Genomic DNA, 15,430 nt, shown 5'->3' on the forward strand with positions numbered 1-15,430 from the left:
ACGGTACAAGTTACCATATTTCCTGTACAAATTATCATATTTTTCTGTACAAGTTACCATATTTCCTGTACAAGTTATCATATTTCCTGTACAAGTTACCATATTTACTGTACAGGTTACCATATCTACGGTACAAGTTACCTTATCTACTGTACAAGTTACCATATTTCCTGTACAAATTATCATATTTCCTGTACAAGTTACCATATTTCCTGTACAAGTTACCTTATCTACTGTACAAGTTACCATATTTCCTGTACAAGTTACCATATTTACTGTACAAGTTACCATATCTCCTGTACAAGTTACCATTTCTACGGTACAAGTTACCTTATCTACTGTACAATTACCATATTTCCTGTACAAGTTACCATATTTCCTGTACAAGTTTCCATATTTCTTGTTCAAGTTACCATATTTCCTGTTCAAGTTACCATATTTTCTGTACAAGTTACCATATTTCCTGTACAAGTTACCATATTTACTGTACAAATTATCATATTTACTGCACAAGTTACTATATTTGCTGTACAAGTTACCATATCTACTGTACAAGTTACCATATTTCCTGTCAAGTTACCATATTTCCTGTTTAAGTTACCATATTTCCTGTACAAGTTACCATATTTACTGTACAAGTTACCATATCTACGGTACAAGCTACCTTATCTACTGTACAAGTTACCATATTTCCTGTACAAATTATCATATTTCCTGTACAAGTTACCATATTTCCTGTTCAAGTTACCATATTTTCTGTACAAGTTACCATATTTCTTGTACAAGTTACCATATTTACTGTACAAATTATCATATTTACTGCACAAGTTACTATATTTGCTGTATAAGTTACCATATCTACTGTACAAGTTACCATATTTCCTGTTTAAAGTACCATATTTCCTGTACAAGTTACCATATCTACTGTACAAGTTACCATATTTCCTGTTCAAGTTACCATATTTCCTGTACAAGTTACCATATTTCCTGTACAAGTTACCATTTCTACGGTACAAGTTACCTTATCTACTGTACAAGTTACCATATTTCCTGTACAAGTAACCATATTTACTGTACAAGTTACCATATCTACGGTACAAGTTACCTTATCTACTCTACAAGTTACCATATTTCCTGTACAAATTATCATATTTCCTGTACAAGTTACCATATTTCCTGTACAAATTATCATATTTCCTGTACATGTTACTATATTTACTGTACAAGTTACCATATCTACGGTACAAGTTACCTTATCTACTGTACAAGTTACCATATTTCCTGTACAAATTATCATATTTCCTGTACAAGTTACCATATTTCCTGTTCAAGTTACCATATTTTCTGTACAAGTTACCATATTTCTTGTACAAGTTACCATATTTACTGTACAAATTATCATATTTACTGCACAAGTTACTATATTTGCTGTACAAGTTACCATATCTACTGTACAAGTTACCATATTTCCTGTCAAGTTACCATATTTCCTGTTTAAAGTACCATATTTCCTGTACAAGTTACCATATTTCCTGTACAAGTTACCATATTTCCTGTTCAAGTTACCATATTTCCTGTACAAGTTACCATATCTACTGTACAAGTTACCATATCTACTGTACAAGTTACCATATTTCTTGTACAAGTTACCATTTCTACGGTACAAATTATCATATTTCCTGTACATGTTACCATATTTCCTGTACAAGTTACCATTTCTACGGTACAAGTTACCTTATCTACTGTACAAGTTACCATATTTCCTGTACAAGTTACCATATTTCTTTTATAGGTTACTATATTTCCTGTACAAGTTACCATATTTCCTGTACAAGTTACCATTTCTACGGTACAAGTTACCTTATCTACTGTACAAGTTACCATATTTCCTGTACAAGTTACCATATTTCCTGTACAAGTTACCATTTCTACGGTACAAGTTACCTTATCTACTGTACAAGTTACCATATTTACTGTACAAGTTACCATATCTACGGTACAAGTTACCTTATCTACTGTACAAGTTACCATATTTACTGTACAAATTATCATATTTACTGTACAAGTTACCATATTTACTGCACAAGTTACTATATTTCCTGTACAAGTTACCATATCTACTGTACAAGTTACCATATTTCCTGTACAAATTACCATATTTCCTGTACAAGTTACCGTATTTCCTGTACAAGTTACCATATTTCCTGTACAAGTTACCTTATTTCCTGTACAAGTTACCATGTCTACTGTACATGTTGCCATATTTACTGTACAAGTTACCATGTCTACTTTACATGTTGCCATGTCTACTGTACATGTTGCCATACACTATATATGGTATTATATTTACGTATGATACAAATATGTATTTAATGTATACACTGTAACATTTGATGTGCAGTTATATTTACAGTACACGTCATATTTACTAGGCTCGTTGTCATAACGACCATCAAAATCAATCTAACGCTTAAACATATACATATATAACGTTATTGAGAAGTATGTGTTTTGTACAAATATGAATCACTGGTGAGGGTGTGTGTTACCTAACATTGATCAAGGTACGAACAATGATTAAACAGGTGCAGCTTGTTACTAGAAGCACTTAGTTACCCGTATTCAAGTGTGCAGCTATGTCTCAGTTTTCCGGTATTGTCGCCTCATTAGCTGGGTACAATACTACAAGTATATGATTGGTAAAACCACCCATTTATAGTTTCAAGTAGTAAAATAACAAAGTTATGCATTTTAGGTTCTTAACAGCTGAACATAAATGATTTGTATTTTGTTTCTCGTTGGGGACATACATAAACAACAATGATTTGTATTTTGTTTCTTGTTGGGGACATACATAAACATCAATAATTTGCATTTTGTTGGGGACATACATAAACATCAATAATTTGTATTTTGTTGGGGACATACATACAACATCAATAATTTGTATTTTGTTGGGGACATACATACAACATCAATAATTTGTATTTTGTTGGGGACATACATACAACATCAATGATTTGTATTTTGTTGGGGACATACATAAACATCAATAATTTGTATTTTGTTGGGGACATACATAAACATCAATAATTTGTATTTTGTTGGGGACATACATAAACATCAATAATTTGTATTTTGTTGGGGACATACATAAACATCAATAATTTGTATTTTGTTGGGGACATACATAAACATCAATGATTTGTATTTTGTTGGGGACATACATAAACATCAATGATTTGTATTTTGTTGGGGACATACATAAACATCAATAATTTGTATTTTGTTGGGGACATACATAAACATCAATAATTTGTATTTTGTTGGGGACATACATAAACATCAATAATTTGTATTTTGTTGGGGACATACATAAACATCAATGATTTGTATTTTGTTGGGGACATACATAAACATCAATGATTTGTATTTTGTTGGGGACATACATAAACATCAATAATTTGTATTTTGTTTTTTGTTATAGTGCAACATGTAATAAAATATATAAAGAATAAAGAAAAGAAAGAAAGAAAAAAAATAACTGCGCATAGTATGCAAGCATTCATGCTTATCACCAGTATGGAAAAATCTATATCATCGATGTTGTGTGTTTGTTTGAATCTCTATTAAATGTTATGTAAAAGATTTAGGTAAAGCATATACACCCCATTTGAGACACATATATTATAATTTCGATGTCCGTTTTCTTTATATATGTTATTGTAATTTGGTGTGTACTAATGTCTACATTGTACCGAGTACATGTACATTGATCAATTCTTACTTTTTCTTGACAGACAAAAAACTGAAGCGATAATGGTTTACGAGACACCCCGATCGTCCCGTTCGGAATCCCCCGTAGCCCCTTACCCCGGGTTCGATTTCGAAGGGAATCGTGTCTTCCCATCTCCGATACCCAGAGTGACATGGCAGGGAGAGCCAAATGCAATGAAAAACCGCGGCACCGTTGGAAAATGGGTGTTTGATTACTACGCTGGAAAATACGACTCGCCTCGGCCGGAACCAAGATGTCCTACACCGGCAGCTAAAGAGAACCATGAGCACGGCCGGAACGGGACGGTCGCGCGGCTATTGAGAGATTCAAACACAGCACGACCATCCACTGCTCCTCCAAGGATCAAATCCGAGGCGGAACCTATTGCAAGCCTTAGTCGTGGTAAACGCATGAAAGTAATCGTACAAAAATATGCTCAGTCGGCACCCAGTCCCAGAGTTCCAAGAGTCAAACCGGAAGCGGAAGATAATGCACAGGTTCATAAAGGGGGGAGAATGAACAAACTTGTTCATAGTTATGGATGCATTCCTCCGTCCCCTCGACCTGTTCCTAGAGTAAAATCAGAGGCTGAAGGTATTTCAGATCTTAGCAAGGGAAAGAGAATGAAAACAATCGTGCATGCACATGGTCAACAACCGGTAAGTTCACGCGAAAAAGCAGTACCACGGGTGAAACCGGAAGGGGAAGACAATGCAGAATTGGACCGTGGAAAACGAATGGATAGGATTGTTCACGACTATGGGCGTAGCCTGCCAGACCGTGACATACCAAGGGTGAAACAAGAGGGAGATCCAAACTACAAACTAGATATGGGTAAACGTATGAGTACTTTATTACATGACGTAACGAAATACCCTGCGTCTCCGTGTCATGTACCACGTGTTCGATCTAACGAGGCATCAACCATCTTACGTAAAAGCCGTGGTCAAATGGGACATGTCCTACGACAGGCAGGTCAACGCACGTGCGTTCACAAACCTGGCATACAAAAACACATATACGACAGACCAAATTCTAATATGATGTAATCGGTCAACACTGTATTTGGTGTAGTACATAGTGCACGTACGCGTTCGGGGGAGATAATCGCATGTCACGTGTGGATGTAAAATCAGTATTTACTTGTGTAATCGAATTTCAAAATAAGTACACGTGTAAGATATGTTGAGTGTTTGTCCCCTGACTTCATCGCCACATCAGAAATAGTACTCCACCATGATTTTGAAGCTAGTGGATATCACTTTTTTTCCTGACCGAATAATAATTCGGCTGACAGGTTGTTTGGTAAGGTACGATCAGACCATTGTATACCGCAGTGCTTTATAACCAACAGAACACACTCCCTCGATAGGCGAGTACAACGATACTCAGCGATAAGTTTATATTTACCGACTTCTGCACTATATTAATCACTCTTGTTTGTCCGACTACAAGCGCACGGGGGTCTTACTGTGGGAGGAAACCGGAGCACCAGGGTAAAACACACGTTGTCCCCGTACCTTTTCAATTCCTTCCCGGGAATCGAACCCCGGACGGCTAGGTAAAAGGCGAGTGTGTCACTACTGCGCCATCCGACCACTGCTCTACAAGGATGGTATAATACTCTATTACTGGTACTGGGCTATGAATATACTTTTTTAATAACATTTAATAATATTTATTTTTAACTTATACAAAACTGTGAATCTAATGTACATGTTTATGTTATTTATTGAATATTATCTAGTTGAGGTCAGAGTTAAGCATGACCGTTATTTATATCTGTGTTAACATATCTTCAATTTTAATACTAATTCATTTATTGAAAAATAATGTTTCCAGGTGTTAGGCATCAATATATATATACATGCATGATAGTATGTCATAGTTCATTAAACATTATCTTATCAATTATGTCGATATCGTTACATTTCAAATCATGTAAATAAATCACAGTTACATTTTGTGATAACCAAAGTATTGCTGAAGGTATGTTACTCTGGAAAAAACGTCTATACAGAAAGCTTGCGTTCCAAACTGAATATTTGAAGAACATATATGTTTATTGATAGGAAGACTCTGTAGTTACACGGTTGGTTTTGCTTTCAAACGCAGCACATAAACTATAAAACGCCAGAGCAGTCTTGTGAGTTCATTATTGAATATGGTGCTTAGGTGGTATATACCACGAGGTCACGTGTCACTATCTGCATAAATACAAACATCGCAATATTTGATCGACATCATTCACATTCTAAACTTGTGTGTAACAGACAAGCTGATAATTTCTCAATCTACTTCATATTTTAGTCTGAAAGACTAGAGGGTTTATTCGAATCTGTATTTTGAAACATTCACACACTTCGCAAGCAGGACATACCTGTCGTTAGAGTTTCATTGTAAGTGGTGTGACGAATGAGTATTGTATGATTGTTGGAGATAAATAAGGTTTTCTAACTAATTCGTGCTATTTTTATGATCAGTTTTTGTAACCATGTAGACTGGTATTTGTGTTTAAATCCCTTAAGTTGATCACGTAACTGCCATTTATTAGAGCTGAAATTTGTACATGAATGTTAATCCATTATAAGCAGCTCAGTATTCACATTATTGCTAAATATTACAGACCCACGGCGTATTTTCTTCCTGCAGGGAACTACGCAATCCTTTCGATAGATCAGTGTATAAATATATACATGGGCGTGACTATGGGTCTTTTCCCGGCGGTTCAATCGGGACGCAGCAATCAAAACCACATTACCTGAGAGGGGTGTGACAGTCCCCATCCGACGGTCTGGTAGGGTGTGACAGTCCCCATCAGACAGTCTGATAGGGTGTGACAGTCCCCATCCGATGGACTGGTAGGGGCGTGACAGTCCCCATCCGACAGTCTGATAGGGTGTGACAGTCCCCATCCGATAGACTGGTAGGGGCGTGACAGTCCCCATCCGACAGTCTGATAGGGTGTGACAGTCCCCATCCGACAGTCTGATAGGGTGTGACAGTCCCCATCCGACGGTTTGGTAGGGTGTGACAGTCGCCATCCGACGATCTGGTAGGGGTGTGACAGTCCCCATCCGACAGTCTGGTAGGGTGTGACAGTCCCCATCCAATGGACTGACAGGAGCGTGACAGTCCCCATCTGATGGACTGGTAGGGGCGTGACAGTCCCCATCCGACAGTCTGATAGGGTGTGACAGTCCCCATCCGACGGTCTGGTAGGGTGTGACAGTCCCCATCCGCCGGTCTGGTAGGGGTGTGACAGTCGCCATCCGACGGTCTGGTAGGGTGTGACAGTCCCCATCCGACAGTCTGGTAGGGTGTGACAGTCCCCATCCAATGGACTGGCAGGAGCGTGATAGTCCCCATCCGACAGTCTGGTAGGGTATGACAGTCCCCATCCGACAGTCTGGTAGGATGTGACAGTCCCCATCCGACGGTCTGGTAGGGGTGTGACAGTCGCCATCCGACGGTCTGGTAGGGTGTGACAGTCCCCATCCGACAGTCTGGTAGGGTGTGACAGTCCCCATCCAATGGACTGGTAGGAGCGTGATAGTCCCCATCCGACAGTCTGGTAGGGTATGACAGTCGCCATCCGACGGTCTGGTAGGGTGTGACAGTCCCCATCCGACAGTCTGGTAGGGTGTGACAGTCCCCATCCAATGGACTGGTAGGGGTGTGACAGTCGCCATTCGACGGTCTGGTAGGGGTGTGACAGTCCCCATCCGACAGTCTGGTAGGGTATGACAGCCCCCATCCAATGGACTGGTAGGGTCGTGACAGTTCCCATCCAATGGACTGGTAGGGGCGTGACAGTCCCCATCCGACGGTCTGGTAGGGTGTGACAGTCCCCATCCGACAGTCTGATAGGGTGTGACAGTCCCCATCCAATGGACTGGTAGGAGCGTGATAGTCCCCATCCGACAGTCTGGTAGGGTATGACAGTCCCCATCCGACGGTCTGGTAGGGGTGTGACAGTCGCCATCCGACGGTCTGGTAGGGGTGTGACAGTCCCCATCCGACAGTCTGGTAGGGTATGACAGTCCCCATCCAATGGACTGGTAGGGTCGTGACAGTTCCCATCCAATGGACTGGTAGGGGCGTGACAGTCCCCATCCGACGGTCTGGTAGGATGTGAGTCCCCATCCGACAGTCTGATAGGGTGTGACAGTCCCCATCCAATGGACTGGTAGGGGTGTGACAGTCGCCATCCGACGGTCTGGTAGGGGTGTGACAGTCCCCATCCGACAGTCTGGTAGGGTATGACAGTCCCCATCCAATGGACTGGTAGGGTCGTGACAGTTCCCATCCAATGGACTGGTAGGGGCGTGACAGTCCCCATCCGACGGTCTGGTAGGGTGTGACAGTCCCCATCCGACAGTCTGATAGGGTGTGACAGTCCCCATCCAATGGACTGGTAGGAGCGTGATAGTCCCCATCTGGTAGGGTATGACAGTCCCCATCCGACGGTCTGGTAGGGGTGTGACAGTCGCCATCCGACGGTCTGGTAGGGGTGTGACAGTCCCCATCCGACAGTCTGGTAGGGTATGACAGTTCCCATCCAATGGACTGGTAGGAGCGTGATAGTTCCCATCCAATGGACTGGTAGGAGCGTCATAGTCCCCATCCGACGATCTGTTAGGGTGTGACAGTCCCCATCCGACAGTCCGGTAGGGTGTGACAGTCCCCATCCAATGGACTGGTAGGGGTGTGACAGTCGCCATCCGACGGTCTGGTAGGGGTGTGACAGTCCCCATCCGACAGTCTGGTAGGGGTGTGACAGTCGCCATCCGACGGTCTGGTAGGGGTGTGACAGTCCCCATCCGACAGTCTGGTAGGGTATGACAGTCCCCATCCAATGGACTGGTAGGGTCGTGACAGTTCCCATCCAATGGACTGGTAGGGGCGTGACAGTCCCCATCCGACGGTCTGGTAGGGTGTGACAGTCCCCATCCGACAGTCTGATAGGGTGTGACAGTCCCCATCCAATGGACTGGTAGGAGCGTGATAGTCCCCATCCGACAGTCTGGTAGGGTATGACAGTCCCCATCCAATGGACTGGTAGGGTCGTGACAGTTCCCATCCAATGGACTGGTAGGAGCGTGATAGTCCCCATCCGACGATCTGGTAGGGGTGTGACAGTCCCCATCCGACGGTCTGATAGGGTGTGACAGTCCCCATCCGACGGTCTGGTAGGGGTGTGACAGTCCCCATCCGACGGTCTGGTAGGGGTGTGACAGTCCCCATCCGACAGTCTGGTAGGGTCGTGACAGTTCCCTTCCGATGGACTGGTAGGGGTGTGACAGTCCCCTTCCGACGGTCATATAGGGTGTGACAGTCCCCATCCGACAGTCTGATAGGTTGTGACAGTCCCCATCCGAAGGACTTGTAGGGATGTGACAGTCCCCATCCGATGAACTGGTAGGGTCGTGACAGTCCCCATCCGACAGACTGGTAGGAGCGTGACAGTCTTCACCAACGGTTTGGCAGGGACATAGTAGTCTTCACACACGGTCTGACGGGAGAGACACAGGTTCGGATAGTCCTCACGCTGATAACAGCATTTAAAACCAAGAGCTGTCCAAAGCTATACAGTGTTAAACAACTATACACGGCTGTATACTTATAACTATGATGATATAGTGTTGCCTGTTATAATGTTTAACTGACAAGCTGTCTTACATTGCTGTTAGAATTAAATATTTTGAAACAATCAAGTACCGTGTTTTGTGATGTACCTTTTGTTTACATGTCCGACATCAAACACAGCTTTGAATTGGAATTTTCTTTATACATGAAAATGTATTATATATTGTAATAAAGTGTTAGACCATTTTAATATCCTGTAATGAGGAGAGAAAAGACTTAGGAGCGGTAATTTGTGAGCTGTAAGAGAAAACACTTTCATAGTTATCGATTTCTAGAGCAGACATACATTAGATGAGAATTCTTTGATTTACTTCTCAAGATCTCTCGATCTTTCCCGTAATTTAAATGGCGCGCGTAATCTAGCATTTTTCCAACTAATATGTCTAGGTAGAGACTTGCGTGCTCTAATGTATTACTTTGAGATAATGTATTTCTGATCACGTGTACAATTTAATCAAAAGCCGAAGAACTTTGAAGATAACCTCACGTCCTACCCGAATAACCGTTACAAACACTGTCTGTCTGTCTGTCAGTCGGAATAAAATAAAACTGTTTGATTAATCTTGATGACAGTTCGATGGTACCGTTTTCAAAATCATAGGTTGCCATTTGATTACAATGGTAACCAAACGAATACCTTTCTTCGGAAGAATCTAGCCGCGGGCGGTCAGTCACTTGAAATCATTTCAATTTAAACCGTACAGAACTATTATGACCATATTTAGACTCAACTAACATCCTCATAATTGGGATTGTCATGGTAACCAGCTAACTTTTCTTCACAAAATCTTGTGTAGACAATCCCCACAATATTATAATAATTAAGTAGAGTACCAAAGGAATGGGGGGGGGGGGGGTGTGTGTTTTGAAAGACCCTGATGTAAAATTTAGTGTTGAGGAGAGAACTGCTGTAACTAAGAATTTATCTAGAGACAGGTTCTGATATAATTATTAACAAATATTTTATTGAATATCAGGAAATTTTTTCACTTGTTCTATATTACAGACATGGACACTAGGTTTCATTGTAACGTTGTTACGCAAAAGGGGAGATAAAAACATTGTCAAAACAATTACAGTCATTTACAAAAAAACATTTACTTCCTTATCAAATACACGTATAGTGGAATAGAGTCCAAGAGAGAATATTGCTACAGACTCTCTGTTCAGATTTAAATCTGGGCTCGGATCAGGAGATGTCAGTGTTGCATTGAATGGTTTGATTATTTATTTAATAAAACAAAAAATTCTATTGCGTAATTTTGGGGTTACAAAAAAACTTTTGACAGTACAAGCCATCAGATTTTGTGGTAAAAACATTGGCAAAGCGATGTCAGGAGTAGACTGTTAAATGCAATTTGATTCATTTATTACAATGAACGATTATGTGTGAAATTAAGTGGTGAACTATCCACAATGTCATGGTAACAGATCGGATTATCACAAGGGATTCACGCCCATGTCCTTTTCATTGTTTGTAAATCATATGGAGAGTGAGTTTGTAAAAGTGTAAGAGATATAAATTACAGTAGATTAACTAGTTTATGTTGGTGTATGCGGACGACACGGTTCATTGTCTAAAGACATCAGCCATCTTCATTGTGCTCTAAATTATCTGCAAGCTTACACTGAAAAATGGAATTCAAGTGTTAATATTGAGAAAACTAAAATTGTTGTCTTTAGATAAAGTAAAAGAATTTGGAAATTGGACGTTCAGCGGCACATCCATTGAAATGTTTGCTAATTTGGGTTAGTTATCTATAACAACGAAAGATTAACTGCAGGTCACAATATATCGGCGTCGCAAGAAAGGCCTACTAACTTTTAAAAAGAAAAAACGAAAAGTCTGATTTAATACAGGTACACAGGTTTCCTTATTTTATACATATGTGACATGTATACTGAATCATGGATATGAAGTGTGGGGTCATAGTGTATCACCACAAATTGATAAAGTTCTATCTATTGATTTATTGAGAGTAGAGAAAACAGCCAATAATAGTTCGATGGGGGAGGGGGAGGGGGGAGGGGTATTCACTTCGTGTAATAGAAATATTAAAAGAAAAAAATATGTGTCATTAGACTATATCGATTGTGCCATGGATAGTTAGTGTTCTTAGTGGGATTTTCTGTATATTTAATGTGGTCCAGGGTAACAACTCAAATTTAGAACACTGTGACTTTGGGACATATAGGAAGGAAGAGACAGAAATTCAGCTCCGCTCCCGTCCTGTGTCTTGAAAGATAAAAACTTAAAAAGCATGTTACATATTTGGTAGGTTTTATTATTTGAAGAATGATGAACTTACACGTAATATATTTCTAGCCCAAAATGGAATATTTTGAGAGAAATTCTATTTGGAATCAATAGCTATATTTGTTGAGCATTTCAACCTCCAGTTGCCTCCCTTGGATCGTGAATTACGGCCAGCTTCTGTAAACTTGATGGATACTAGATTCATTAGGAAGGTCTGACACTGACAGATCAACTTTTCATTCTTGGGCCATATCGTCTGCCTTGGATCAGTTTTGATGCTGGTCTGAGCAGTGTCTGTTATATGAACGTAATTGATGTTACCAGTCTGTTGCTATCATTTCCCAGGCATATCAGAGGCGACAACTTCATTCTACTGTTACGGGAGATCTTTACCAAGAAAGTCTAACATCGATACTATATGTTGGATTGTGAAACAAAAATTAATCTATCAAATATATATGTAATCACGGTACTAATAAAACGAGAATAGTCCTATCACAGGAAATATTTATTCCAAAACTAATTTTGATATGAAATGAAAATAATATTGAAAACTACAATAATGCCAATGATGTAATATAATTAAAATGGAATAATATAACAGATTGAATCCTTGGTAGATAACGTAGTCATTGATCTTTATAACAAGATATGCCATCGGATTATCGGTATATTCGCGACAGAAAATCACCCCCTCTCTCTAGCTGTCTTCCTTTTTGTTTTCGTAGGAGACTGAATAGGTAATAAAATAAACAAGGGCGTTTTCCAAGTCTTCAAGACGACATATTACTTACGAAATGTTTCCAATGAATCCGAAGAAGCACTAAAAATACACCATAGATTCGTTTCAATCTTTCTCGGCGTTTCTCTAAGAATTACAATTCTTGTGTAGAGTTTGCTCGTTAACACTTCGTCCTGACTACAGTTGTCAGACGAAGAGATAAGAAATTAAATCTCATCGGGTAGTTTCATAATGTGGTTCTGGGTGATTCTGGTAGTACACTCTATATAGCCCTGGCAACTGTTTCTGACCAAGTTGACAACATTGAATTTGGCCACAGAGGCAAACATTTTGAATACTAGGACTACATATCAAAAACACTAAAAAGGAACACTTCCATCTTTGTAATGGACAAATGTACGTTCCTGGAGAGTCCAGACAGCAACCAAACGCCACGTGAAACCACATAAGACTTCTTCGTCATTTCTCCAGTAAGTTACGTTTCATCAGTTTCAAAGATCTTCCTATTGTGGGGAGATCAATGATAATCAGTCCTCCAAAGACTATGGCTAGGACGACTCCACCTACATAACCAATTATTTTTGAAGATAAGCGCATATCGGGCGCGCTGGTTTTTCGCCTGATGGTAGAGGAGAGGGTAGTCTTGTTGACGGCGAGAAGTTTCTTGAGCCGTGCGATTTCAGCCAACAATGCCTGCAGCTCGGAACTGTTTATGCTTTTATTCCAGTCGTTGAACTTGTTATAGTAACACTGTAAAGGCTTGATTGTTTCCAATTCTTCTGTTGGTACGGATGTTGTTACCGTTGTTCCTTGTGATGGGATTTCAGATGTATGTTGGTTACTAAGATGTTTAGATGTTGTCTGTTCTGATGTTGTTGAAGGATCTGTTGGTGGAGATCTTGTTGAAAGATCTGCGGGCGAACGTACTGTTGTAGAAGGTTCTAATGATGAAGGTCGTGTTGAAGGATCTGCTGGTGGAGATCTTGTTGTAGAAGGTTCTAATGATGAAGGTCGTGTTATTGAAGGATCTGATGATGGCGGTCCTGTTGTAGAAGGTTCTGACGGTGGAGGCCCTGTTGTTGAAGGATCTGATGATGGAGGTCCTGTTGTTGAAGGATCTAATAGTGGAGGTCCTGTTGTAGAAGGTTCTAATGATGAATGTCGTGTTGTTGAAGGATCTGATGATGGCGGTCCTGTTGTTGAAGGATCTGATGGTGGAGGTCCTGTTGTTAAAGGATCTGATGGTGGTGGAGGTGACGGTGGAGGCCCTGTTGTTGAAGGATCTGATGATGGAGGTCCTGTTGTTGAAGGATCTAATAGTGGAGGTCCTGTTGTAGAAGGTTCTAATGATGAATGTCGTGTTGTTGAAGGATCTGATGATGGAGGTCCTGTTGTTGAAGGATCTGATGGTGGAGGTCCTGTTGTTAAAGGATCTGATGGTGGAGGTTCTGTTGTTGAAGGATCTGATGGTGGAGGTCCTGTTGTTAAAGGATCTGATGGTGGAGGTTCTGTTGCTGAAGGATCTGATGGTGGAGGATCGGATATCATTAACTGCTACTTAAATACTAACATGATATCATTAAATGTTACTTAAATACTAACATAGCATCATTTATTGTTACTTAATACTAACATGATATCATTTAATGTTACTTAAATACTAACATGATATCATTTAGTGTTACTTAAATACTAACTATGATATCATTAAGTGTTACTTAAATACTAACATGATATCATTTGTTACTTAAATACTAGCATGATATCATTTAATGTTACTTAAATACTAACATGATATCATTTAGTGTTACTTAAATACTAACATGATATAATTTGTTACTTAAATACTAACATGATATAATTTGTTACTTAAATACTAACCATGATATCATTTAGTGTTACTTAAATACTAACATGATATCATTTTTGTTACTTAAATACTAACATGATATCATTTAGTGTTACTTAAATACTAAACATGATATCATTTATTGTTACTTAAATATAAACATGATATCATTTAGTGTTACTTAAATACTAAACATGATATCATTTAGTGTTACTTAAATACTACATGATATCATTTAGTGTTACTTAAATACTAACATGATATCATTTAGTGTTACTTAAATACTAACATGATATCATTTAGTGTTACTTAAATACTAACATGATATCATTTAGTGTTACTTAAATACTCTCCATGATATCATTTAGTGTTACTTAAATACTAACATGATATCATTTAGTGTTACTTAAATACTCTCCATGATATCATTTAGTGTTACTTAAATACTAACATATCATTTAGTGTTACTTAAATACTAACATGATATCATTTAGTGTTACTTAAATACTAACATGATATCATTTAGTGTTACTTAAATAATGATACATTTAGTGTTACTCCATGATATCATTTAGTGTTACTTAAATACTAACATGATATCATTTAGTGTTACTTAAATACTCTCCATGACATCATTTAGTGTTACTTAAATACTCTCCATGATATCTTTTACTGTTACTTAAATACTAACATGATAACATTTATTGTTACTTAAATACTAAACATGATATCATTTAGTGTTACTTAAATACTATCCATGACATCATTTAGTGTTACTTAAATACTAACATGATATCATTTAGTGTTACTTAAATACTAAACATGATATCATTTAGTGTTACTTAAATACTAAACATGATATCATTTAGTTTTAATTAAATACTAAACATGACATCATTTATTGTTACTTAAATACTCTCCATGATATCATTTAGTGTTACTTAAATACTAAACATGATATCATTTATTGTTACTTAAATACTTAAATAAACATGATATCATTTATTGTTACTTAAATACTCTCCATGACATCATTTAGTGTTACTTAAATACTAACATGATATCATTTAGTGTTACTTAAATACTGAACATGACATCATTTAGTGTTACTTAAATACTAAACATGATATCATTTAGTGTTACTTAAATACTAAC

At 38.8% G+C, this 15,430-nt stretch overlaps 2 protein-coding genes across 2 annotated transcripts; both read left to right on the forward strand.

The window, feature by feature from the left end:
- Positions 1-3,819: 3,819 nt before the first annotated feature.
- Positions 3,820-4,827, forward strand: LOC132544342 (uncharacterized). The gene has a single exon (XM_060207925.1). The coding sequence runs from the start codon at positions 3,820-3,822 to the stop codon at positions 4,825-4,827; it is 1,008 nt and encodes a 335-aa protein (XP_060063908.1).
- Positions 4,828-10,913: 6,086 nt separating this feature from the next.
- LOC132544313 (loricrin-like) lies at positions 10,914-14,020 on the forward strand. Its single transcript, XM_060207889.1, has 2 exons — positions 10,914-10,920; positions 13,308-14,020. Exons 1-2 carry the CDS (start codon positions 10,914-10,916, stop codon positions 14,018-14,020), a joined length of 720 nt encoding a protein of 239 aa, XP_060063872.1.
- The last annotated feature ends 1,410 nt before the right edge of the window (positions 14,021-15,430 follow it).

This window comes from Ylistrum balloti, unplaced genomic scaffold (assembly GCF_031769215.1).
Source record: "Ylistrum balloti isolate Yb309-2 unplaced genomic scaffold, AGI_CSIRO_Ybal_v1 Utg369790, whole genome shotgun sequence".
Taxonomy (NCBI): Eukaryota; Metazoa; Mollusca; class Bivalvia; order Pectinida; family Pectinidae; genus Ylistrum; species Ylistrum balloti.